At 49.1% G+C, this 26099-nt stretch overlaps 9 protein-coding genes across 9 annotated transcripts; 3 read left to right on the top strand and 6 right to left on the bottom strand.

The window, feature by feature from the left end:
• The first annotated feature begins 470 nt into the window (after nucleotides 1-470).
• On the top strand, nucleotides 471-3138 carry acuF (phosphoenolpyruvate carboxykinase PCK1). The gene is made up of 4 exons (XM_057213001.1): nucleotides 471-777; nucleotides 840-915; nucleotides 1008-1208; nucleotides 1614-3138. Exons 1-4 carry the CDS (start codon nucleotides 596-598, stop codon nucleotides 2952-2954), a joined length of 1800 nt encoding a protein of 599 aa, XP_057074884.1. The 5' UTR covers nucleotides 471-595; the 3' UTR covers nucleotides 2955-3138.
• Nucleotides 3139-3697: 559 nt separating this feature from the next.
• Nucleotides 3698-4930, bottom strand: N7516_000278 (uncharacterized protein; the record flags this gene model as incomplete). Its single annotated transcript, XM_057213000.1, has 2 exons — nucleotides 3698-4638; nucleotides 4693-4930. 2 exons carry the CDS (start codon nucleotides 4928-4930, stop codon nucleotides 3698-3700), a joined length of 1179 nt encoding a protein of 392 aa, XP_057074883.1.
• Nucleotides 4931-5886: 956 nt separating this feature from the next.
• N7516_000277 (uncharacterized protein) lies at nucleotides 5887-6541 on the bottom strand (the record flags this gene model as incomplete). The annotated part of the gene is made up of 3 exons (XM_057212999.1): nucleotides 5887-6189; nucleotides 6268-6345; nucleotides 6404-6541. The coding sequence occupies 3 exons, from the start codon at nucleotides 6539-6541 to the stop codon at nucleotides 5887-5889; spliced, it is 519 nt and encodes a 172-aa protein (XP_057074882.1).
• Nucleotides 6542-9320: 2779 nt separating this feature from the next.
• On the top strand, nucleotides 9321-10373 carry N7516_000276 (putative mitochondrial dicarboxylate carrier protein; the record flags this gene model as incomplete). Its single annotated transcript, XM_057212998.1, has 2 exons — nucleotides 9321-10261; nucleotides 10325-10373. 2 exons carry the CDS (start codon nucleotides 9321-9323, stop codon nucleotides 10371-10373), a joined length of 990 nt encoding a protein of 329 aa, XP_057074881.1.
• A 1307-nt stretch (nucleotides 10374-11680) lies between these two features.
• On the bottom strand, nucleotides 11681-13462 carry N7516_000275 (DUF895 domain membrane protein; the record flags this gene model as incomplete). Its single annotated transcript, XM_057212997.1, has 4 exons — nucleotides 11681-11990; nucleotides 12059-12687; nucleotides 12771-13085; nucleotides 13226-13462. 4 exons carry the CDS (start codon nucleotides 13460-13462, stop codon nucleotides 11681-11683), a joined length of 1491 nt encoding a protein of 496 aa, XP_057074880.1.
• A 1072-nt stretch (nucleotides 13463-14534) lies between these two features.
• On the bottom strand, nucleotides 14535-17967 carry N7516_000274 (SUMO ligase MMS21; the record flags this gene model as incomplete). The annotated part of the gene is made up of 2 exons (XM_057212996.1): nucleotides 14535-17169; nucleotides 17249-17967. 2 exons carry the CDS (start codon nucleotides 17965-17967, stop codon nucleotides 14535-14537), a joined length of 3354 nt encoding a protein of 1117 aa, XP_057074879.1.
• Nucleotides 17968-20290: 2323 nt separating this feature from the next.
• On the bottom strand, nucleotides 20291-22024 carry abd1 (mRNA (guanine-N7)-methyltransferase; the record flags this gene model as incomplete). Its single annotated transcript, XM_057212995.1, has 3 exons — nucleotides 20291-20325; nucleotides 20384-20550; nucleotides 20604-22024. The coding sequence occupies 3 exons, from the start codon at nucleotides 22022-22024 to the stop codon at nucleotides 20291-20293; spliced, it is 1623 nt and encodes a 540-aa protein (XP_057074878.1).
• A 526-nt stretch (nucleotides 22025-22550) lies between these two features.
• N7516_000272 (uncharacterized protein) lies at nucleotides 22551-24020 on the bottom strand (the record flags this gene model as incomplete). Its single annotated transcript, XM_057212994.1, has 3 exons — nucleotides 22551-23302; nucleotides 23358-23441; nucleotides 23507-24020. The coding sequence occupies 3 exons, from the start codon at nucleotides 24018-24020 to the stop codon at nucleotides 22551-22553; spliced, it is 1350 nt and encodes a 449-aa protein (XP_057074877.1).
• A 338-nt stretch (nucleotides 24021-24358) lies between these two features.
• cox15 (cytochrome c oxidase assembly protein cox15) lies at nucleotides 24359-25922 on the top strand (the record flags this gene model as incomplete). The annotated part of the gene is made up of 2 exons (XM_057212993.1): nucleotides 24359-24735; nucleotides 24809-25922. 2 exons carry the CDS (start codon nucleotides 24359-24361, stop codon nucleotides 25920-25922), a joined length of 1491 nt encoding a protein of 496 aa, XP_057074876.1.
• Between the last annotated feature and the right edge of the window lie 177 nt (nucleotides 25923-26099).

Raw genomic sequence — 26099 nt, 5'->3', positions numbered from 1 at the left:
CAAGAGAGATCTGAAGTGAAGGGGGTCAAGGTTGATCGACAAGATTATGTCAGCTCCCCACGATTTTTGCCCTATGACTAGTATAGGAATTATATCAACGTAGTGAAGTCATTGCGCGTCATTCCTGTCGTCCGGTGGATGAAATCTTGGATTTTCAGACAAATAAAAACTCATTTTCATTAAGGTATAAGCCTAATTTGTAGATGATTGACGAATATTATAGAAAATTGTAAAAAGTTAAGGTAAGAGTGTTTGCCGCATCCGTCAGTGCAAAAGCATAAGCATAAAAGCAACACATGAACTGGACTTGTCAACTTCTCCTTGTAAACCACATGAGTGATTTTTAATTCTAGAACTCATCACCTTCCCGGTCATTGATCCCCCCTAGTTCCGAATCAAGTTCGTGCCCATTTAAACCCATTCGGGTCAAGTCGGACTGCGCCTCCAGGTATTTGCAACCCACAGTGCTTCATCCCATCACCAACCGCGTGTCCGCTTCAGCTCGGCGTTCAGCCCCGACATCACCCGTGGAACTGTGGAGAAACACTACCGAAAGTGCACGAGAACCACCTCCATACCAAGACCGATCGTGACTATGGCCTCTGCTGGAAAAGATTATATACCCCTCGGCCGCTCCAGTTCTCCTGGTCCTCTGGCTTCAGATTTCTCCCAACAACAAATTGCGAAACAACGCAACAATAACTACCACTCTACTTCACTCAGAAAAATGGTTGCCACATCTGTTAATCGTACTGCCCTGCACCCCGGTGGTGTTCAGTATGTTGCCTTCCTACCCTCACTGTCCTTTACCTTCTTGTTGCTAACCCGTCTTTACTTAGGCCTGGTAAGGGTCACACCGAGCTTGAGGAGGAGCTTCACGAGACTGCTCACATTGACTACGACCGAGTCTCTATTGTAAGACCCCTCGCTACCCTTACACTTGACATTTTGATTATGTCTTATGTCACTTGTCTTATCTTATTCTCATTGACTAACAAATATCTTAGATTGCCAACCCCTCTGTTCCTGCCCTTTACGAAGATGCTCTTGTCTACGAGACTGGTACCGCTGTCACATCCAGCGGTGCTTTGAGTGCATACTCTGGTGCTAAGACTGGCCGTTCCCCCTCCGACAAGCGTATCGTCCAAGAAGCTTCCTCAGAAGGCGATGTCTGGTGGGGACCCGTAAATAAGCCCATGACACTTGATGTAAGTTTTGATGCGCGATTTTACTGAATATTTTTCATTTTGTCGATTGTTGGAGCATATACCCTTGCAGATGGGCCCGATGAGAGAGATCCACTTGGAATCCCTTGCATATGCATCGGGAGCATCGGGAGGGTCAAGCTTTTCAGAATGACTTTCGTGCAACCCATTGGAATGCCGTCTCTGCCGAAATAATACCTCATTCCCTCTCCTTCCCTCTCCTGTCTTGGGAATATTTCCTTTTGCCCGTTTCTTTGCCCCCAATATTGCCCCCAATATTGCCCCCTCCAATGTGGCCCTTGGCATCCCCTCGGCATTCACCTGCGGCTCCACGATCCCCCGCCTTTGGCCCGAGGCACGTGCATGACGTCAATAAGGCTGGTGACTAACATTTCTTTTTCCCCACAGGTCTGGCGTATCAACCGTGAGCGTGCTGTCGACTACCTCAACACCCGTAACCGCATCTACGTCGTCGATGGTTACGCCGGCTGGGATGAGCGCTACCGCATCAGCGTTCGCGTTGTCTGCGCTCGTGCCTACCATGCTCTCTTCATGCGTAACATGCTGATCCGCCCCAAGCGTGAGGAACTCGATCACTTCCACCCCGACTATGTCATCTACAACGCTGGTTCTTTCCCTGCCAACCGCTTCACTGAGGGTATGACCTCCGCCACCTCCGTGGCTATCAACTTCGCCGACAAGGAGATGGTTATCCTTGGTACCGAGTACGCTGGTGAGATGAAGAAGGGTGTCTTCACCGTTCTCTACTACGAGATGCCCGTCAAGCACAACGTCCTGACTCTTCACTCCTCTGCCAACGAGGGTGAGAACGGTGATGTTACCGTCTTCTTCGGTCTGTCCGGTACTGGCAAGACCACCTTGTCCGCTGACCCCAAGCGCAAGCTGATTGGTGACGATGAGCACTGCTGGACCGACACCGGTGTCTTCAACATTGAGGGTGGCTGCTACGCCAAGTGCATTGGTCTCTCCGCCGAGAAGGAGCCCGATATCTTCAACGCCATCCGCTTCGGCTCCGTCCTCGAGAACACTGTTTTCGACCCCATCTCCCGTGTTGTTGACTACGACGATGCCACCCTTACCGAGAACACCCGTTGCGCCTACCCCATTGAGTACATTGAGAACGCTAAGATTCCCTGCGTGACCGACAACCACCCCACCAACATCATCCTGCTCACCTGTGATGCCCGCGGTGTACTGCCCCCTATCTCCAAGCTCACCCCGGAGCAGACCATGTTCCACTTCATCTCTGGTTACACCTCCAAGATGGCCGGTACTGAGGACGGTGTCACCGAGCCCCAGGCTACCTTCTCGTCTTGCTTCGCTCAGCCCTTCCTGGCTCTTCACCCCATGCGCTACGCCCACATGTTGGCCGAGAAGATCAAGCAGCACAAGGTCAACGCCTGGCTCCTGAACACCGGCTGGGTTGGCGCCGGTGCCACCACTGGCGGCAAGCGTTGCCCTCTCAAGTACACCCGTGCCATCCTGGACTCCATCCACAACGGCGAGCTCGCCAACGCCGAGTACGAGACCTACGCTACCTTCAACCTGCCCGTCCCCACCTCTTGCCCCGGTGTCCCTAGCGAGCTTCTCAACCCCGAGAAGAGCTGGACCGCCTCCACTTCCTTCAAGGACGAGGTCACCAAGCTTGCTGTCCTCTTCAACGAGAACTTCAAGAAGTACTCTGACGAGGCTACTCCCGAAGTCCTCGCCGCTGCTCCCCAAGTTTAGAGGGTTTCGAGCGATGGTTAAAAAAATTTCTTTTTCTCCTTGTTTCTTGTTCTCCCAAACAGGATGAATAAGTCATTTGCATGGCGTGCTGCTTTTTCTTTTTTTGGTGATGATCTTCCGATCCTCTCGCCGACGTCTGCCGCTTGTATCGGGACAAGCGATGGATATGCTTTGATCTCCCCCCGATATGGGTTTTTCTTTTGCCCTCTATTTTGAGTGGCTGAATGGAGTTATGTAGTGGTATTAACGACGCAATTATTTTCTTATGTGATAGTCAATGCAATATGTTTAAGACTGAAGTCAACTACTTTCCTTTTTGTAATTGTATGACAATTTATCCAAAACATACATAGTTACTGATGTCTTATTCAAAGGGTGGACTTGGTCCACCCACGAGACCTCCATCGCCTAGTCATCGATCATCACGTAACCTCCATATCGTAGCAGAAGATTAAATTCCACCTTCGCTGAAGACACTCAGAAGTTCGAACCCGTACTGCGAAGGACGGAACATCGAACCAGTACTCGCCAGGAGGCCCCCAGACCCGATTATCGTTTTGCGGGTAGTATGTATGGATGTATGTACGGATGTATATATCTGGGGAGTGGGCGCGGCGGCATCGATTATGTGTGAATTCAGCAAGCCATTGAATCCCTTTCTCAAAAGCCTCCATATACATCCGAGAAGGGCGTTTGGATGATCGAAAATGCCACACGACTCACGAGGGATTGAGTGTTTCTGACTAAACACTGTGTCTATACCAATCGAAAGTGAATCCAATTTGCTCAGGCTCGCCCGAACAAAGCGCATGAAGAAGTCCACGTTTCTCCAGATCCTGACAGAATTCCCTTTTCGAAATAAATTCCTCTTCTAAGCAGCTTTCATCAACACCATCACGATCGTCACCGCTGTCTCGCTCGGCGATTGTTGTCTCACGCTGGACACTGTGTAATAACGACCTGCACCATACTCCAAGGTCATAAAATATCCAATGAGTTATGCGGCGTAGGGCCATACGCCATCGTTTGGATATTGTTTCGACGAGAGTTTCCACTTCACTGCTTTCCTTCTTTCTGCTTTCCATTGCATCGGTTGTTTCGGTCAAAAATGATTTCGTGTGCGTGGCTAATTCTGATACCGTGGCGTATTTATTATGCCAACATTTATCGATGATATTGTCAATCGAAGGATTGCCGTCCAATGTCGGAAACTCCATGTTTTGTAGTAATTCCACGACCTTGGGACCATGCTCGTAAGGATCCTCGTCAAGACAGCGGTCTCCATAGACCTCAAAGCCGTAGTTCATCAAATAATACAAGGAACCGAGGGCGAACTGTTCTGTTCGAGGGCCGAGAAAGCCAGGAGTTCCGCATTCTCCTTGGTCTGACTCCTTAGTATTAAGTAACCTGCCATACGGAGCCATACAGGCTTCGTAATTTGTTCCGATTGTCGCCGTACAATCAAAATCAGAAAGCTTTAGTCGGTTGCGGTCAAGTAGGACATTTTCAGGTCGTAGATCACCATGAGCGAGGTTGAGGGATTCTAAGAAGGCGACAGCTTGAGCGAGATCGTTCATCCATTCTTTTCGTAGAAGTAGAGGTTCCAACTTGTCAACTTTAGTGACTACCATTGTTTGCCGGTCCCGAATATGATTGTTTTGTATCCTAGAAGAAAGGGACTTGTCTAAGAGGGGAATTAGTAGATAATATTTTAACTGCTAGTTAGTTAGGATCGTACCTCTCATATACTCTAGGAAGATGCCACTGCCGGAAAAGAGAAAACACTGCACAATAGAAGAACACGGTGGATTTCGCGAGAATATTTGATATATCTCAAGCTCTTTCTGAAATTGTTCGCTCTCGAATTTCCCAGACTTCGGGACTTTGACAACAATGCGAGGGTGGACCTCGTAAACGAAGGATATGCCTCCGCCCCAGATCCAGTGGACATCAGGAAACTGGCGTGGGATATCCATTGTTGAAATGTATGACGCGGGATGAAGAAGTGATATATTGACGAGAAGGGATTGAAGCAACTTTTCTGGATTTAGAGGGAAGAGAGGAAGGGGTATGAGGATAGTACAAAAGTACCTAAAAGGGGCACAGTGACATAATCAACAGTTAGGTGCTCAATTGTCTCAATAATGATTTCGTTAAATCTTTGACCCCGGATCAGAGATACTCTTCCACTATTCAGATCGGTTTCTGGAGTTATAACCTTCTAGAACAGTGCTTTCTGTTATAATAAGCATACTGGCGAGCAAAGAAACGGCTTTCTTGACTGAGGCAAGCCAAAGACACTCCGCAAATAACCCTGAAAATCGTTTACTGACTTCTTGAAGCTCTTATATAAAATGTCTTCTCCAGGCTAGCTAGCTATCTTCTTAACTGTCGTCTTCCAGTGACGGACAGACCTTTCTAACCAGTAATTCGACCAATATGTGCATAGGAGAATTTATATTTTGAGGGTGGAGGATTGCATAGAACAAAGCATCACGAAAAAGAAAAAGGAAGTATTTCCTTCTGCAAACAAAGGACCTGCCTTACAAAGCGACAATCTCGCATATGGATCGGGATAGATGTATATGGATGTCTCCATATTCATCCAATTGATGCATGAATGGCGTTAATTCAGCGCCAGCTTCGCCATCCACCATGCTTTGTCATGGCCAGACAATTGAATAGCATCACTCAGGCCTTGAAGCACAGCATCATTCTGGAAAAATGACAAAATAATAGGCTCTTTAGAGCTAAGATGCTCCGTCAGTTCCACGGCATCAATTTTAGTCTTGTTCACATGTTGAATGATTATCAATCCTGCCTCGCTGGGAGACGTTGCTCCGAGATTAGATCCCTGCGAAGCTCATCCAGAAGACAATACATTCGTGACCATTCTCCTCCTTTAAGTGCACGATAGAATGGCTGGTATTTTTCACCCAAGACTGTTCTCATCGAAAACATCCGTTTCATCCACATCCACATATTCCAGAATATAAGAGAGCATCGCCATCCAGTAATTTGCAGATCTGGTGCCGTGATCACGACAAAGTAACAGAATCAAGCTCTCGCAATATTGAACAGGATGTGGGACTTGCACAGAGTCGCACTCGGGGGCGAAGCGCCCTCGACCACGGCCGAGGACTGCTGATGGGAGTCTAGGGTCCGAAGCACTGATGAGGTCGGACCAGGATAGCTCCCATAGCACGTCGGACTTACAGTATATCGATATCACAAGCTCGTCGTCAATATGCAGATGCGCGGCAAGAGGCAGGCGTTAGTATGCGGTTAAAAAGGGACAGCATGAGCCCTTTACACAGGCAGAAAAACCGGCTTTTTGAAGAGAGGATGAGGCAGTTGCCGTCAAGTCATCGGCTACAACGAAGGCCACACCCTGGTAGTACGTGAGCTATCTTTCCTGCCTAGAATGGAGGGCGAAGATAGACGTCAACGATGGCGGGGATCCCGTAGATAGTCAGTAAATAGTTGCCCCAGAGAATATTTGGTACGCCAGCGGAGATGAGCATCCCCGAGACCGTTGCAACGAGCTTGTCGTCCAGCGATTGGGATTGAATGCGGATATCAGACATGTTGAAATCTGTTTAGGTAACAAAACAGCATGGCGCGGGTTTGGGTTTGAGTAGGGAAACAAAGGAAATGGGAAGGTAATTGGAGGCGGTTGTCTACACCGTCTTTATGTACGCCTAAGGCATGAACATACTTTGTATGCCAAGAGGTTAGAAGTCAAGGCTTAGTAGAGGTACCTTGAACTTGTGGATAGAACAAACCATTACTACCGCTCCTACAACCCGTTCCCGGCTCCTCAATGCGATACCCTCTGTCTAGGGAATCCATACATAAGAATCGTTCCCGAACTCCCCTGCCGGTAGGGCCCGTGGGTCTAAATTGAGGCTTGAGGCCGGTGGAGTCCCCCGACTTGCCGAGAACCCTTTCCGCGGAGGGAAGTGGGAGTGGTGATGCGCTTTGAGTTTGGTTGGCACATTCCGCGTGGGAACTCTCCAGGGTCGAGCTAGGCGCGGAGTGGATTCCGCAGATAATATTTTGGAGTGCATTCGGCACTTAGACTTTCACGATTGGTTGGTTTGGAGTAGTAATAGCGTAGGTTGATGTTGTTTACTAGAAATTGACGGTTTTGTTAGACGGTCCCGAGACTAATGTGAGTTATTTTTTGTCGGAGGATGGTGCAGAGAGCTGAATGTATTCGTGGGCATCGAAGAGGTCCGTGGCTATGCGGGTGAGTTGTTTAGTTGGGCATTTTGTCTTGTACTTTGAAGTCCCGGACTTGGATTACCTAGGGGCCTCGGACTTTGACAGAGAGTATAATGACTCGAACATGGGCCTGGCGGGTCGTACACTACTATGAAGCGGTGATATCCGATGCTGGATCGTGGTCGGGCATTCACTGTCCATAGCTTAGTTTCACGTCGCTTTGGTGACTTTCCCACCAGGCCAATTCGAACACTAGTCCATCAAAACAAGTTCCCGTTTTTTCCCCGTCCCATGTTCAGGACAAATAATCAAAGGTCACCGTCCCCGGACAAACAAATTACGATATTTTCCGGAGAACACTCCTCCGCTGCCTTACCGACACGCCCGGTCCTCTCGAAACGATGTTCGACGTTGACAACTTATATCCGTAATCGTCACAAACGACCAATACCATGGAGTAGACGCAGCACCAGATACAGGGTGAGAATCCACCTTAGAAGCTTCCAAGATTACCTGACATAATTATTGCCGGTCATCGGCGGAAAGGAGCCAGAAGCAAGCCCAAACCGGAGGAATCCATACAGCCTCGCCGTCTCAACTCAACAATAGTAGCGCGAGCCGCAGCCCCACTCCAGGAAAGGGGGATAATTTAGAATCTCAAGAGATGAGATTGGTCGGCGACCAGGGGCTGGTGTAAGGACGGGCCCACCACAGCATCGGCGGAATGATGCTCGGCCGATTGGACTGCCGTCCGAGGAAGTTCGGATCGTTGGCCCGAGGGAAACGGCAGAGAATTACTGAGGTGGAATAGCCGATTAGATTTGTTCGCCCCGCTGATATACTAGTCCAGGTTATTGGATTCTAGGCACTGGGACAAAGCCCAACAATTAGATCATCGTCCGATATACGGCTAATCCGTGCGTTTGTAGTTGATACCCAACGTAGAATTGATCCCGTTGGGATTTTGTGCTGGGAATAGCTCCAGGCATGTGTTCTTGAACAGGGTATATATCCATGGAACATCCATGGCAGTAAGTGTAGATGGTAATTGGTCTCCGAGATATGGCCGGAGAAGGTGTATCAATGGTGTCGGGTATATCAGTAGGAGACCGGGATCCCGATAAGTTATCGTGGGGAATCCCAAAGGGGTTTAGTGTGGGTGGAGATTCCGAATTTAGCTCGTGGCACTAATATACTCCCTAGGTATCTGTTGTGTTGATCCAGTTGGAAAGAGCTCAAAGGGAATGTCAGTCTGTGATCTGTTCTATATTAAACAGTATTAGACACAGTCCTGGGATATCTAGTAACTCTTCTGACCTGGTTATGTGCATGTTGTAAAAAAAAAAAAAAAAGCAAGGTTGTGGAAGGCAGGATCGTCAAGCTATCCCCCCGCATTTTGACAAGCTCCATAGCGTGCAGACATGTCGACGTTCGTGCATTGATAATCGAAATGAGGTAGATATTATTGGCCCAACACTTGAATCTTGGTGGAGAGGCCTGGTTCTAGCGACTTTCGCTCTATAAGTGAAGTGCCAGGCATTATTCCCGTCTCCATATTGTCACCTCCATATACCCTGGGCGGGGAACCTACGGGTAGTCATCGGTTGACAGTCGGTTGAAGGGGGATAATCTCCGGTTCGGAATGAGTTCACGGTTGTGTAGATTATTTGAGATTCATTATATTCATTATATTTAGACAAGCTCAGGCCCCGATTGTCCCCGGTTTGACCCTTCTGTATAGTTGTACCAGAAGTACTACCAGAGTACTACCAGAGTACTTGACTCTACACGACATCACACCCCGCACCTTCTCTGTCTGGTGACTTTTCTTGTGTCTCCCCTCATATTCTCTCTCTCTCTCTCTTTCTCTGTTCTATATTCTGTTCTCTGTTCTTCTTCCAACTGTACTGTTGCCACCTGTTGACACCTGAACCTTTTATATCAAACTACGTCATCGGTAAGTACCATGGTCCAAAAACCCCGTGGACAGTCCCCGTGGCTTCTAAATCCACCAAAGAGATCCTGCTAACCTTCCGAAAAGCTTTTCTGTCTGTTAGTGCATCTCCCTGTACTCTTGACATTCCACTCCTATATATGGTGCAATATATTGACCCGCATCGAGGATCTTAATATTTCACTATGACATCCACTATCAAGGACAGTGCCAGCACTGCTGCTGTCTCTGCCCAAACCGCAACCAAGACCGCCATTGAGAATCCTCCTGACTTCCTGCACCACCCGTACACCCGCCATGCCCTGCCCTTCATCAACGGCGGACTGGCCGGTATGACCGCAACCGCTGTGATCCAACCCGTCGACATGGTTAAGGTGCGTCTGCAACTCGCGGGCGAAGGAGCCCGCACCGGTCCTCGCCCATCCGCCCTCGGCATCACCCGTGATATCATCGCTTCCGGCAAAGTCCTCGATCTCTACACCGGTCTCTCCGCAGGTATCCTCCGCCAAGCCGTCTACACTACCGCACGTCTGGGATTCTTCGAGACATTCATCAAGACGCTCAATGTTCGCGCCGACGCCGCAGGCCGAAAAGTCACCTTCGCCGAGCGTGCCGTGGCAGGACTTTCTGCCGGTGGAATCGCAGCGATGATTGGAAACCCGGCCGACTTGGCCCTGGTGCGCATGCAGTCCGACGGCCTGAAGGCCCCCGAGGCTCGCGCAAACTACCGTTCCGTCTTTGATGCTCTCGGTCGTATCACTCGCACCGAGGGACTCGCTGCCTTGTGGGCTGGTGCTTCACCTACAGTTGTCCGTGCCATGGCCCTCAACATGGGTCAATTGACTTTCTTCTCGGAGGCTAAGCAGCAGCTTAAGCAGCATACCTCTCTCTCCGCTCAGAATCAGACTTTTGCTGCTTCCGGAATTGCTGGCTTCTTTGCCAGTTTCCTGTCTCTGCCTTTCGATTTCATCAAGACCCGTCTTCAGAAGCAACAAAAGGATCCCAAGACTGGACTGGTTCCTTATAAGGGTCTGGTGGATTGTGCGCGCAAGGTTGCTAAGGAAGAGGGCTGGTTGCGTTTCTACCGTGGCTTCGGTACTTACTACGTCCGGATCGCTCCTCATGCGTTAGTGCCCCCCACTTATTTTACCCCAACTTTGGATTTTTCCCCACTGACTCGCTTCTGCAGGATGGTCACTCTCATCGTCGCTGACTATCTCAACCTCCTCACTAAGTAAACTTGCTATACTCGGTTTTGAATGCCTGACTTTTCGGGTTTCATTCTTTTTACATTGCTCGATTACACAACATCGCATCGACCTATTGCTCAGTTGCGCGATTTAATATTTTCTCACGCAAAGTCTATCAATAGACACAGTCTGCTATTTTTAATATGGGAAGCACAGCTTTCGGAGGAAGACAGCCAATCCAACTCCTGAGACACTTTATGCTCCGTCAGGTCTGTGTGCATCGCACAAACCCACTCCTCCCTACAATAAAAAATCACCCATGGTGGATTTGGTTCCTGGACATTCAGAAAACATGACCGGCGAAAGACCCATTTCCATTTGCAATTTCTTTTGCATTCCCGGAGATGAGAAAACGAAAATGCGTCGGAGAGAGGGTACACGGCCGACAAGTCTTTTCCGCGGAGAGCCATCATGACAACACAGAATACAACGCATTGTCTTTGTCAGGCCTTTGACAAGTCGTTGCTCATTTCCTTCTTTTTGTTCTGTTTTTTTGCTTTTGTTGTGTTTTTCGACAAGCGAATACCCCCCTGTCTTGCTGTTGTTCTTCACCTATGTCATACTCTACGTCATGGTCTTAGGCCACCATGTCTGCTTTGGGGTAGACATGCGAGTTAGGTAGGATCCTCAGTGGATAGATAGCTTACTTGCCTATTCCTTTCTTTTTTTTTCTTCAATAGTAAAATCGCTACTGTGTCTCTGATTCATGTAGGGTTACATTCTTCAAGAGCTATAAGTATGTTTCTAGTAAAGGAACAATATGACTCAATCTCAATATTTCCAAGGTTGATTTATGGCAATCCCTGTCCGCATTTGGGACAGATTGCGTAGATACCACGAGCTGTCCAAGGGTATGAAGGTCGTAGGCTTATCGATCAATATTGCGACTTTCTGCCAATGGCTCCAAGTGATGACCTTTTCTTACAAATAGGATAAATAGTAGACGTAAATCCATCTTCCCAGGATTTATGTGAATGTATTCCATTCTAATAGAATAGAAAACAAGAAGGAAAGACATGCCATCGTGAGAGTGAAACAATCCACCATTAAAAATCGACTTCGTAAAAATAGGAGGCCCAAAGTACACCACCGGCAATATACTCGCCAGATGGCCGGGGAATCAAAAAAGTGTGGAGGGGGCGTGATAAAAGAAATAAAAAATAAAAAACCAGGCAGTCTACGATCAAGACGTGCCATTTCCATATCCACCACAGAACAAGACGCCCATCGCAAGAACGAAAAGAAGAAAAAGATCACATTCCATCCCATTCCCTTGAAGTTCATATTAGTTCGGATTAGATCTTATCATCACCAACACGCTTGGATTCGACGACGCCAGGCGGTAGGACATCCTCAAGTGTCTCGCCTGTACCTTCGAGCTCCTCCTCCGCAGGAACAGAGTCCTTGATCTTGAAAAAGACGACAGGAACGGCGATGAGGATCGACCCGCACAGCAGACCGAAGTTCGAGGCGTATTCGTTCATGAAGGGTAGTTTTCTTTCATCCAACGACCACATCACCGCTGCGCCGGCGGATTGAAGACCCTTGTAGAAACCTGCCAGGTTGGCGAGCTTGCGACCAGAGTTACCGAGGGCGCCCATGATCCTAGGGGAAGCAATGTCAGTCATGAGATATATGTATGGCAGGGAAGAAAAAAACGAAGAAAGTCTTACCAGTAGACAATACCCTGCCAGGCGGCATCGTACATGCCGTAGAAGAAGTAGAGGAACATAGGACCGACGTATCCCTTGGTAGTCCAATCCCAGCCCTTGAAATCCGTGGTCTTGGGGTCCACATCCTCACGGGTGTACCTCACCTGCCAGGCATAGCCACCGCCCCAAATAACGACCGTGAGAACGAAAAGTCCGACCAAGGCTGCCTTGGCACGAATAGAGCGACGAACGCGCTCACTATCAAGCAGGGGGCCCATGATAACAGCGGCCACGATCTGCGCAAACCAGTATAGGAATCCGTTCAGGGCTTTGGTGCGAGTGTTGAAGTAGGCGCCGTTAATAGCGTTCTGCTGGTATGTGTAGAACCAGTTGGAAGACCAGAACATGGGGAAGAGGAGGATGATCCATGGTTCCGAGCGAACTGTTTCCCACAATCCGACGATCTCGGACTTCCACGAGGGGTGTTTCATGAGGATGACGCGCGAGCCGTCGGGACGCACGACTTTGTCTGCGTCGCAGAGACATAGGGCAAGACATGCGCCTGCGAACATGAGTACGATAAAGGCGATGTAGGTGCCATCGCCGACTGTCTTGTTCTCCGTGACATGGATATTTTGGCCCAGAGGGATCTTTGAATTGGCATGTTAGTTGTTGTTGGATTATGTAGCCAATTGGGAGCGCAGGGCCAGGTTTGGGACTGGGCTTGTCTTACCAGACTACCAATACAGGCGCCGACATTGAAAATACCCCAGAACCAGGCGAAGTAGCGACCCTTCTGTTGCTCGATCGGGTAGGACATCATGATGGTACCCTGTGCGGCCCAGAGCAGACCGGCGCAGACACCGAGGAAGGCGCCGGCGAAGATATTGAAACCGGGGACATATGCATGTTCGGAGACGAGAAGACTAATGGAGTAAATGCAGTAACCGACTCCACCGAAGGAGAGGGAAAGACGGACGCCGATACGATTGACGACTGTTCCGGCGAAGAAACCCACCACGGCGAAGGTACTGTTCAACGCGATGTTCTGATTGATTGTTAGAGCGTGAATACCCACAATGTAAAATGTGACCAAATTGGAGGTTCGGAGTATTAGATTGGTGAAGAGTGGGGGCACGAGATAGGTATAGAACAACAAAAAAGTGCCCGAGGGTGCTCGGATCTTACCATTTTATCAGCCAAGCTGGGGTCGGACTTTCCACCACCGCCCATTCCACTTAGGGCATTGAACATGCCTGGACAAAGGAAACAGACGAAGGCGACCATGCCTAACTGGATGCGCGGCGAGGCATACCAGCTCGTTGAGAACTTGCCGATCTTATTGGACTTGTACATCCATCCTGCGGGTCGGGGTGTTGGGTCAGGTTCGGAGGAATGTTCGACGGTAGTCTTCTCTTCATCCATTATGAATGGAGGCGGAAGCCGTAAAAGAATAGAATGGTTAAAATGTGTAGAGAATATTAAGATGTGTGTTGGGGGAGAAGGTAAGATGAGAAAGGAGACATGAGATCTTTAAATCAAAGAAAAATTAAAAAAATTAAAAATTAAAAGATAGCCAGCTTCTGGTCAGCTTGTGGTCAATTTCTGGTCAGTTTCTTGTACGATGTACCCTTACCCCAACATTCAAAAAAGAGATATAGGCCAAGCGAGGGCTAAGTCCAGATTACAATCAAGAGATAGATCAAAATAGTGTTGCAGGGTAGCATTGGTTCGGTCACAGACTGGGGCTAGCTTTATGTGGCGGGCCTTGAGAGAGAGAGAACCATCGTAGATAGATATTGATGGTAGATCCAATTGGACAGGGGTGCTGTACTTGCGGGGGAGATTCTAGTTAATTGGGGCCAAGCCGCTTTGATAGCAGTGTTACACCCTGATGGCACTGTTTCTTTGAACGGGTCGGGTCAACCGGGTTGTCGCGTGAGAATGACTGGGGAAGGAGATGTAGTATTTTTGTTACAAGGTTACAAGGTTACTATGGATATTCCGGGGGTTAATAGATTGACTAATAGAGTTGGAGATCTGGCATTTAGAGTCACATCCCGACAAAGAACAAAAAAGAAAAAAAAAAAAAAAAGAAAGAAGGGAGAGACATTAGGGACTCAGGACGCTAGCCTTAAAACAGCCATACCTCACATTGATTGGTTGGTTCGTCCCGGTCCCATGAGCCAATCCGTTGGCTCAACTGCGGGGAGAGTCCATAATGGGACTAGCGTGGTCCATTCTTTCGGAATTTTAAAAACATGTGCTTGACATCTGCATGAAGTCCCCATATTCCCCATATTTTAGATCTATACCTTACCTACTTAGGTAGGTAGGAGGCTCTATTCTAAGTAATACAGATACAGTCAGCTCAAGGTCGAGGAAATACTGTAAAATTCAGATATGGAGTTTGAAACTGTTTGATGGAAAAAAACAAAAAGCAAACAAACAACAGAGATTCATTTAAAAATGCTCGAAATAGACGGTATCATGCATATTAGTCACTCTCTTGGCTTTCAACCTCCTCGTCCTCGGACCCACTCTCGACTTTGACCTCAATGTCACTATCACTGTCGGTGTCGGTGTCTTCACTGTCCTCGGTGTCCTCGGCATCACTGGTATCCTTATTCTGCCCTTTCTCGCTCTGCACATCCACTTGTTGGACATCCTTCTGGGAATCCACAGCTTCATTCTGCCCTTTCTCGTTCTGCATATCCAATTGTTGGACATCCTTCTGAGAATCCACAGCTTCATTCTGCCCTTGCTCGCTCTGGATATGCACCTGTTGGACATCCTTCGGAGAATCCACAGCTTCATTCTGTCCTTGCTCGCTCTGCACATCTGAATTTTCATCATCCCCATTCTCCTCCTCGCTGTGTCTTTCCTCGTTCTGCACTTCTTCATCCTGCTCTTCCTCATTCTGCCTTTCCTCACCAAGCACTTCTTCAATCACTTCTTCATTCTGATCTTCATTTTCTGGTTCGTCGAGTTCCATCTGTTCGTTTTGCTCTTCCTTGCTTTGCCCTTGTTCGGTGTCAACCTTATCGGTCTCCACTTCTTCGTTGTCTGGCTCTTCAATCTCGACATCTTCATTCCCTGCTTCGTCGTTGGTCAGTCCATCGACCTCGACTTCTTTCTCCCCTTCTTCGTTCTCACTTTCTGAATTATCCGGTTCCTCCACTCCCACCTCTTCACTTTGTGTTTGTTCGTGGTCTGGTTCTGTAAGATCAACATCTTCGTCCTGTTCTTGTTCAATTTCCACCTCTTCACTTTGTGTTTGTTCGTGGTCTGGCTCCGTAAGATCAACGTCTTCGTCCTGTTCTTGTTCAATCTCGACCTCTTCACTTTGTGTTTGTTCGTGGTCTGGCTCCGTAAGATCAACGTCTTCGTCCTGTTCTTGTTCAATCTCCACTTCTTCACTTTGTATTTGTTCGTGGTCTGGCTCCGTAAGATCAACGTCTTCGTCCTGTTCTTGTTCAATCTCGACCTCTTCACTTTGTGTTTGTTCGTCGTCTGATTCAGCAAGATCAATCTCTTCATCATCTTCATTCCCTGCTTCTTCGTTGGTCAGTCCATCGATCTCGACCTCTTTATTCTCCCCTTCTTCATTCTCACTTTCTGCATTGTTCGATTCCTCCATTTCCACTTCTTCATTGTGTGTTTGTTCATTGTGTGGTTCCCCAAGATCAACGTCTTCATCATCTTCATCCCCTGATTCTTCATTGGTCAGTCCATCGATATCGACCTCTTTCTCCCCTTCTTCATTCTCACTTTCTGTATTGTCCGGTTTCTCCATTTCCACCTCTTCATTGTGTGTCTGTTTGTCTGGTTCCGCAAGATCAACGTCTTCATCATCTTCATTTCCTGATTCTTCATTGGTCAGTCCATCGATATCGACCTCTTTCTCCCCTTCTTCATTCTCACTTTCTGAATTGTGTGGTTCCGCAAGATCAACGTCTTCAGCCTGTTCTTGCTCAATCTCCACCTCTTCATCATCTTCATTCCCTGATTCTTCATTGGTCAGTCCATCGATATCGACCTCTTTCTCCCCTTCTTCATTCTCACTTTCTGAATCGTGTGGTTCCGCAAGATCAACGTCTTCATTTGGTTCTTCTTCAATCGCCACCTCTTCATTTTGTGTTTGTTCATTGTGTGGTACCGCAAGATCAACGTCTTCGTCCTGTTCTTGTTCAATCTCCGCCTCTTCAATATCTTCATTCTCCTCTTCTCCGTTCTTACCTTCTTGCTTGTCCGGTTCCTCCATTTCCACGTGTTCATTTTCTTCTTCATCAATCTCCACCTCTTCACTCTCTCCTTCTTCGATCTGCTCTTCCTCGTCTTCCCCTTCTTCGTCTTCATCTTCATCATCATCTTCTTCTTCATCCTCCCCTTCTTCACTCTCCACTCCTACATTATCCCCATCCTCAGCCTCAGCATCTTGACTCTCCGCATCGCCACTGGACTCATCATCAGATTGAGCGGCCCGAGCAGCCTGACTGAGCGGCTCCATTTTGATGTGCTGTGAGGGAGGAGGGGCATCAACATCCATAGCATCATCATCGCTTTCCACGTCACTACCCAAGGTAATGCCGGTACTGCGATCTTTCTGCTTTCTGCCATCCCCTTCAAGGTGATCATCTTCCTCCTCGCGCTCCTGGAGTTCTTGGGCACGGCGAACACGTCGTAGTAAAACAGGATCTGGCCGCAAGTCGTCCTCAGTTAACGGAATAGAACAGACAGGACATTTGACCACATGGACGCGGCGCTGTCCCCGACGGGCTGCCGGGGGTGCAATAGTAGTCGGGCTGCGTTTGATCATATCCATAATGGCCTCGCGCTCGAAACTGTGCGGACATTTGGTGCTCGTCACGGGATCCTGGTAAGGTGTAAGAGTCAATGGGCATTTGAGGGAGATGCGCTCGCGCTCAATGGCAATGTCATCGTCGGACCCGGCGGGCGAGGTGCGACGGTTCTGGTTGCGTGTACGTGTCCGAGCCCCTGATGGCGTATTCGCGTCTTCCATGTGTTCAAACCATGTAGATGAGTGGGGCAATGGCGGGACGTCGTCGCCGGGGAACTTTGAGTCGTGTACCATTCGGTAGAAGCCGATGTAGGAGTTATTGCTGGCATATCTAGATCGTAGTTGTCAGTTTCTATGCATTCAAGTTCAAGTATAATAGCCACAAAAATGGCCAGGGGTACATCTCATACCTCTCTGTCAAAGAAAGCTCGTCCCATTTCTGAACGCCCTCCGTCAACTTGTCGACCAGCTTGCGACTAGGCGGGTTCTGTGCGTTGCGCTCGAGCATCTCTCTCTCCTGCTCATCTTCATAATCGCCATCGGTGGGATCCTCGGTCCCATCGGCGTCTTCGTCGGCATTGGCTCTCTGTCTTGCCCGCTGTTGACGAGTCTGTCTCACTCCCAAAGCAGCGGCGACAGTCTCGCCCTCTTCTCTTTCGATTTGACCCATCGCATCCGTCAACCCCTGGAGCTTTATTTCTGAATCGACAACCAGTCGAGTCTTCTCCTCCATCTGAGCAGTAATAGCATCGACTCGAGTCTCTGCCTCAGCAAGCCGCTGGTACTCCTCATTGCTCTCGTCGTCGATATCCTCGTCACCTTGACGTCGGCGCGCTTCCTTCAGTTTCTCGTAGCGAATCCTGGCATCACTAAGACGCTCATTTACTTCGCCGCCTGAATGTGTGAGTTTCTCGGTGGCATGTTGGAGGTGGGTGCGGAGGTTGCGGAGGTGATGCGATGCAAGGAGGGCGGCGATTTGGCGCTGGCTTTCTGCTGTGAGAGGGGCCACGGGGGTCTCATATTCTGGTAGAGGGGTTCCCTCTGAGACTGAGGTCTGGGTTGCGTTTCGTCTGCGTGATTGTGCTGATTGGGGATGGGTTGAGGGCTGTCGGCTTGGTGTTGCCGACATCGTTGTGGGTGAAGAATTGTTGTAGTGGGTGAATTTGTGAAATGCGGATTCTGGGGGTTTTATGCCTTGATTTCGAGCACAGGGTTCTCAAGCCGTTGACAAAGAAAGTCCAAGTAACAAAGCGCAGTTCGAAATCCCGACGCGAGACGCGATGACGCTAGTCCCGTTTGGGTTACATATATATCAGCGATAAGCCTTATCACTGCGGAGTGGGTCTTGGCATTGGAAGGAACTAGTTAACTGTTGTACGTCGAGTATAACTTCGTTTAAGAGACACTCTCATGTTTATTCTTCTGCATCATCTACTCCAGTGTCTGGCTCTGTTAATCCCAGGGCGAACCTATTATCCATTGGATGGATATGCGGGTACATTTTGCTCTCATCACCCATAACTTCAAGCCCCCATATCCTAGGTCTAGATCTAGATGATGTATTTTCCGTTCTCCTGTGAAAATACTGCATCTCCAAATATGAAGCACGAAAAACAAGATAAACGAACGACACTTCCAGTTAATACATAGTTAGAACTTAGGGGTATTTATCCTCACTAGAAAGAACAAACCTTGGAAATCGATGGCCAGAAGTTGCCACTGTTCTTGATACCCAAAATACTGTCATACACGACGTATACCGTTAGCATTTCTTCATCTCACCCGTAAACCGAAGCTTTTAGGAGAATACAGGTGACTATGTTGACTTGAAATACCTGTTTGTGTGACATATTCATCTACTCCTAGCTGAATATAAGGCTGAAATTGCAGGGTTACATCTATCACTAATTACATTGTACAAAACCCCCTGCATGAGCCCATACTAAGAAAGCACCACCGCAATATTCAAGCTACATTGATGCGCTGTATTTTGTTAGTCGAACACGAAATACCCTTGCTGTGTGTGAACTACATTGTGACACTTACTTAGAACGACAAAGTCAGAACGGGACGCCTTAATCATACGCAACTATCTACCAACGACAAGGGTTCCCTGTTTTATAAATCTACATACTCATGTATTTTCTCTGAAACCTGTCCCAATCAGATGTAGGTTGGAACGACCTTCACGCCCCAATTCAGTGCTCATGTTAAAGTTGCGGGTGGCCTGGCGTTCGTGTACGGATCTGATTCGAGCATTAATCTGCATTTGCAGAAGACGTTTATCTCCATGACTGTACGGCATGGTTCTTGGCCCCGTATGACAGTCTCCGGTGTCGGTCTCCGAGGACCCTATTTAATTTATCGTGCCGTCCCGTCAGGGCAGAACCCATGGCCAAAACACAGGGCTATCAATGCACGATGATGTATCAACCTGCGGTGGTAGATTAAAGTGACCTCAGGAGACTTTCTCCAGCCACCGTGGACGCTCCGGAAGAGCAACGATGACCAGAAAGAAGAGAAAAAAAAGAAATCCACTTCCTCTTTACTTCGTACCTCGTCGGCTGTTCAAGCTCGTATGTTCTTCCACAGCTCCTTAAGTACTTGTCCTATAAGCTCAATATTGGGTTACCTACTTAACCAAGGAATCAGGGAATTCTTGATTCTTATCAAGCCAGTCATCGCTGCTAGTCCAACAGATCTCTATCTATTTATATGCAGTCTCTTTCGATCTGGTTACAGCCGGAAGATACCCCTCTGCGCGACTATGGATTGGTTGAGGAGGTTGTTCACAGGGAAGTGTTCTGCGAAAGCAGCAGAACAAAAAGCAAAAAGGCGAGCGAGCAAAAGGCACAGTGAGAGAGTTCGTGCGCGGGAGAAGGAGCTCCGATGCGCGAAGCAACATAACGGATCCAAAAAGCCAGGCCTCTTTTGGGGATCGCCAGGCCAGACATACGAGAATAATGTTCGTGGTCCGGATGAAGAAATCTGGGTTATGAAACCTTATTAGTGTTTAACTAAGAGCCGTGTTTACTGGAGTACCTACGTCTTCTATATATGTCTTTGATGTCGCAAAAAGTCATTTCTGTTGGGTGCCTGATTATATACGGGCTGCTGGAGCTGCTGCAGTCCAATGCCTCGGATGACCGGCTTATTGCGTCGACCGAAAGGACTAATACCTTTGGACATGTTGGGAATGCTGTGGAGATTCAGCAGCAGGATGTATAGAGGATGAGAGGGAGTTGGGAATGGTGCACTAGTAAATTGAGAAGGAGTTTATATTGAAAGGAGCGAATATGCCTGTGGTTTGAGGGTTGTAAGCGTCAATTGTGATTCATGTCATATAACAATTGAAAGTCTAGTTATTTTTATGTGTGAGGAGATGATTCATTGGAATTGAAAATACAAGTGCTGAGCGATGATCAATGGAATATTCAAGTTTCCATGATAGCCTACACCTTGTAGAAGCAGTATGCATGGTAGAAGCCTGGCGATGTCATCTGTTAGCGGCTGAGAAAAGCAATGTACATCTGGGGTTTACTCACTGACGGCTTCCTTCTCTTCCTCTGTCATATTCAAAGCACCAGTCGCGCGGTCTCTTACGCCCATCCGCTCACTGAGCGGACCCAGCTCGGGGTGATTCTTCTCATCCTCCCAAATCTCCAAAAATGGCTTGCGGTACTGTAATTCCAGGTTGTAATCCTCGGTCAGGCTGAATGAAAAGTTAGTTATGCATGGCAGAACGTGATAATGGTCGACACTCACGCTCGGAAAGCCTCCCATGGAACAACGTATTCGGGCACCTCTTCCACTGCCTCCTCCATGAAGTAACTGTACTTCCACCCGAAAGGTGGACGGAAGATTCCATCCTCGGGGGTTAGACCAGGGAACTGAACGCGGTAGATATCGTTGCCCCACTGGGCCCGCTCATCCTCCTCGACTTCACCATCCTCGGGGCCGTCCGGCTCAACCGGTTTGGCAGCCTCACGCTCCTTGCGCCCCTTGTGGAAGGTAGACACGCGGCTGGTAATGACATCTGAGTTAGGACAAACGCCGAGGAAACGGCCGCCTTTCTTCAAGCAACCCGCAACATTGCTGAGCATTTGGCGGGTCTTCTCTTCAGTTTCAAAGGCATAGTGAATGGCAAACATAGAAGTGACGATGTCAAAGCCGCCACCGCCGTAGCGAGAGGCCATGATAGACCCACCGGGACCGGCATTGGCATCAATACCAACCCGCTGGATGATATCGATATCGCCCAGCCACTCGCCAAAGCAGTCTTTCGGGTAGAACTCGGCATGGAAAATGGGTTGGGGTGGTCGACGGCCTCGCTGGCCACGGCCGGTGCGCATTTGATCGTACCGACCTCGTGCCTGCTCAATTGAGACATTGGCAGGGTCAAGACCGACGTAGAGGTCAACCGGCTGAGGCGCCAGCTGCCACTTGCCCAGATCACCACCCTTACCACAGCCGAGATCCAGCACGAGAAGCTTTTGATCAGCAGGGGGCGGCGGGCCCTGGCTGTCGTCCGCCCAGTCCTTGCTATCCTCGAATCGCGCGACAAATGACTCGTCGGGAGAGAACTTCTGAATCAGAGTACTCTTCACCCAATTGTTGAAGCTTCGTAGTCCCTTGATCTTGCTCTCTGTCTTCCGCCACTCACGGCCTCTCTCCGGAACCGCGTTGTAGTGTTGTCGGACCACGTCCGTGACACCGCGCTGCTGGGAGTTGCGCATAGCCTCATTCTGCTCTGCACGTTCACGTTCCTCCTGTTTGCGTCGCAGTGTCTCACGGTCTAGGAGACCCTGTCGCGCTCCGCCACCTGGTCTCTTGCGTTGACGTGGTGCATCGGGGGAGGGAGAGCGGCGTGGCTGTAGTGGCGATCGAGAGCGTCGGTCTTCGCGTGGTGGAGCGCCGCCAGGGCTGCGGGAGCGGTTGCGTCGTGAAAATACTGATGGCGGAGTTCGGCCTCGTTTCCGAAGGGCCTGGTGTCTCTCTTGGAGTCTTCTACGCTTGGATGCGGCGCTTGATAAATGACTCGATCCGTCTGCCGCACAGTCTCCTTCGATGCTCCTGTGTCTTCCGGTGTCTGTTGGAGGGTGTGTGGTATTCGTGCGAGCAGGCGAGCGGGGCGTGGATCTCCCATGAGCTCCATCATAAGCTCCATCTCCGTTGGGATGATCCATGGCGTCGTGGGTAGAGTTGTGAAATGTTCAAAGAAGTGACTCGGGAGAACAATGACGACGGGGATCTGGCGAGGAAAGAAAGGGTAACTGAAAATTAGAGTAATTAATCTTAGTAGAAATACAGAATTTCAGGCTGATTTCACCGATGTTGCTCTCCGGAGATGTGGAAAGCCAGAGTTATATCAGAGTAATGGCCAGCTGGGGGTCCGAAGAAAGTCCAATGAGCTCCGAATCTCGACCAATCAGAGCATCTCAAGGCAACCCTAATTCACATTCATCTGTCTACGTAGGGACATGTCTTTCAAATGGCTTCTTAAAATTAAGACGAATAGACATGAATTTGAGATAAAATGTAGTTATTCTTATCATTGCAAAGTGTCGTGTCTCACAATGACCATAAGTCGAGGCTATCTGAAAAAGAAAATAAAAATAAACACAAGCCGCTGAAAGATGCACTTTGACCCTCATAAAACCCGCGCTCCCAATTAATGTAATATTGAATAGAAAAGAAGATCAGAATGCAAGATCACTGAGGCAAGACAGCTTTCCGTTTTGGCGACTTCGCCGTCAAAACCTGTCTTACTCGTCGGATTTTCGCCCACCACTCGCGCTCTGCTTTCTTTTTCGCGTCCGGGTTTTCTTCTTCGCCTTGAGTCTCTGTTGGTGTGCTTAGGTCGGTCCGCAATGTATCCGTGGAGGTCATGGTGCGAACTCTGCGGCGGTGTTTGACCTTAACGGCCTCCGTGACGATCTGCCACCCCGCGCGTAGTTCCGTCAAGTTCTCGTTGGCCCGCCCGGTGCCACTTTGGGCTACCTTGTCAATCCAGGGACAATACTCCATGTGCTCTTCGGCCACATTAAGGGAAGTGTAGACGGTCACGTCTCCATTATCTTTGGGTTTGTACATCCATAACCCCAGGCGACGGAAACACGCACCACACCCAACTAACCCCGCAGCTTCATCAGAGGCAGTATCCCAGCCGAGCAATGCTAGCGCTAGGGCAGTTCGATTGGCAGCTTTCGGCTTTTCTGTTGAGTTTTGGTTATCGATGTTTGTAGGCTGAGCCTCTCCACTGGTGGATACAGCAGCTTTCTCGGCCTCTTGGAACCATTCGTCGGGAAGTCCTTTGATAAGGATATCGAGGTCAAGCCCTTCTGGGGTCTGAACGATATCCTCAGCTGGCAATTTATCGCCCATTTTCGAAATGTTTGTATATCGCTGGTGAAGTCCCGATAGGGCAGCATCATAATTGGTCAAAGGGAGATGTTGGATAGTGGCTAATCTGATGTCAGTCATGGGACGAAAGGTTCACAGTTTCCTATTCAAACTCACCATCACAGCTCTTGTTTCGCCAGGGACAGTTTTCCCCATGAGCACTGCTTAGCATTTTCGCATACTCATCCACCAGCCTCGAGCCTGCAGATATATAGGTTAGCATATAACCTTGTTCAACCGGTCTAGCAATCTGTTGGATTACTCACGGACTTCCTTGCGCTCCTCCACCTTCTCAATGTTGAAACCATCAAGCTCATCGATTTCATCAGGAAGCTTCACAACGACTGCGCCACCGCAATCACTCACGCAGGTGACACGCATAACATCAGTACATATCCAACCACGTTTCGCCCATTGTACTTCGTTGATCGGAGAGGGCTTTGAAGTCCACCGGTCGACACGACGGAAGGTCTCTAACCGCTCGAGAAAACGTTCGCGGTCCCAAGGGACAAAGGTTGGGCGCTTATTCGAATTTGCTGATCCTCTTCGGTGCGCTGGTCGTGATATCTTGTAGATTGAATTGCGCACCGCTGGGAGATCCGAGCGGTCGGCACTGGCCAAACGTACTTTCTTGATCGATAGGTTGGCGGAGAGACGGTCTTGCACCGTCGTTGCTGTCGCAGGGGCTGGTTTGGGGGCGTTGTCGGGCGTAAGAGGTTTGGATATTGATTCGAGGACACGATGAAACTTGCGTTTCTTTGATTCCAAGGCGTAGGACATATTGGCGCTGCGTTGGAAAGCAAGTCAAGTGAGGCAGATCAATACGACGCGGAGAGTTGGAGCTGCGGCGATCATCACGTCTGAGGTGTCTCCGCCTCAGGCACCAACATCGATATTGGATCCATACATGGATACTCACGGTCAGTTCGAAATAGAACAATATAGATGTTAGTATTCTCTCAATTATTCAATTTAATTCCACCGTCAACTGTTGTGTACTGTTGACAGGGCTATTCCACTCCGACAAATGCTCCACTGTTGATTGGCCGAGACATTCCGCGACATCGTACAATCCCCGAACTTCAGCGACGTTCTTCTTTCACTCATCCACCTAAACCATGGCTTCGCTGGGGAGCTCTGTGTCGCTATGGCGGGGTGTTGCACCTCGTCTGGCAAAGGACTTTTTCACATCCCAATGCCTCCCAAGTCAGGGCTACGCAGCCAAATCAATCCGCCAATTCGGTGCCCTTCAATTCCGTCAACCCACCAAGATTCAATCGAACCTTCTGAATAATAAGAAATTCTTCTCCTCCAGTCTCAACCATTCAAATACTGCACCGGCCGTTGCAGAGGCACTCGAAGGGGGTTCCGCAAAAGCCAAATCGAGCTTCCCCAAAATTAGCGACAAAGCCGTTGCATATTGGCTTCTAGGCAGCGCGGCCAGTGTTTTTGGAATTGTGGTCTTCGGTGGTTTGACACGTTTGACAGAATCAGGGTATGTGGGCTGGGTTGCTGGGTCTTCACGAAAAGTGAGCTTGGAACGCTGACGGGATACATTTTTGGCACAGATTGAGTATTACCGAATGGCGACCTGTTACCGGATCCCTCCCTCCAATGAACGCGGAACACTGGGAGGATGAATTTTCAAAGTACCGCGCCTCTCCCGAATTTCAATTGCTTAACCCGAACATGACTCTATCCGAGTTCAAGTCTATCTACTATATGGAATGGATTCACCGGCTTTGGGGCCGGTTCGTCGGAATCTCATTTGTGCTGCCTGCAGTCTATTTCGTCGCTCGAAAGAAGGTCTCCACGCCCATGACGTGGCGTCTTTTCGGAATCGCTGGTATTATTGGTTTCCAGGGTTTCATTGGCTGGTGGATGGTCAAGTCTGGTCTGAAGGATGATCTCTTTGCTCCGGGCAGTCACCCGCGAGTAAGCCAATACCGTCTGACTGCTCACTTGGGTGCTGCTTTCGTTTGCTACGTTGCGATGCTGTGGAACGGTCTTGCTATTTTGCGGTCTAACCGGTTGATGGCCGACCCAGTCGCTGGACTCAACCAGCTGAATGCGCTGCGCGACCCGAAGCTGGCCTTCTTCCGCCGCTCAGTCGCCGGTATTGCTCTTTTGGTCTTCACAACTGTCATTTCTGGTGGTCTCGTCGCTGGTCTTGATGCTGGACTTATCTACAACGAATTCCCATGGATGGGTAAAGGACTAGCACCCCCCAAGGAGGAGCTGTTCGATGCCCGCTACTCCCGCCACGAGGACCGCTCCGATCTTTGGTGGCGCAACATGCTTGAGAATCCTTCTCTTGTTCAGCTTGACCACCGCGCCCTCGCAGTGACCACCTTCACCGTCATTTGCGGCTTGATGGCTTACACCCGCGGCTCGCCCACCATGAAGCGCTTCCTGCCAGCACCTGCGAGAAAGGGTGTACACGGCGTGTTTGCGTTTGCTTGTTGCCAAGTCGGACTCGGTATTACTACCCTTCTCTACCTCGTTCCCACCCCGCTTGCTTCTGCCCACCAGGCTGGTAGCTTGTTCCTCCTGACCTGGGTTATGATCTTGGGCAGCCGAGTCTGGCATCCATCGCGCACAGCCAAGCTGTTGCAGATGGCTGTGAAGGCTCGCTCCCAGCAGCTTTCTAGCACTGCTGCCTCTGCTGTGAAGAGAGTATAATTACTTTGCCTCTCGAGTGTATAAATATGTCGGCCAGGGTTGATTGTGTTAAGTCAATCGCCTTGGTAAATGATACCATCTCCATTCCTGTGTTGACTCGAGCGATTTCTCGAGTCTTATTGTATAACTAGCATACCTACTCATTCATTGTAAAAACAAAATTTGAACTAAAATGAA

The sequence above is a fragment of the Penicillium verrucosum genome (genome assembly GCF_028828655.1).
Source record: "Penicillium verrucosum strain IBT 35672 chromosome Unknown utg000001l_segment0_segment0, whole genome shotgun sequence".
Lineage (NCBI taxonomy): Eukaryota > Fungi > Ascomycota > Eurotiomycetes > Eurotiales > Aspergillaceae > Penicillium > Penicillium verrucosum.
The sequence above is the reverse complement of the archived record's forward strand: the minus strand, read 5'-3'. Positions and strand labels throughout refer to the sequence as shown.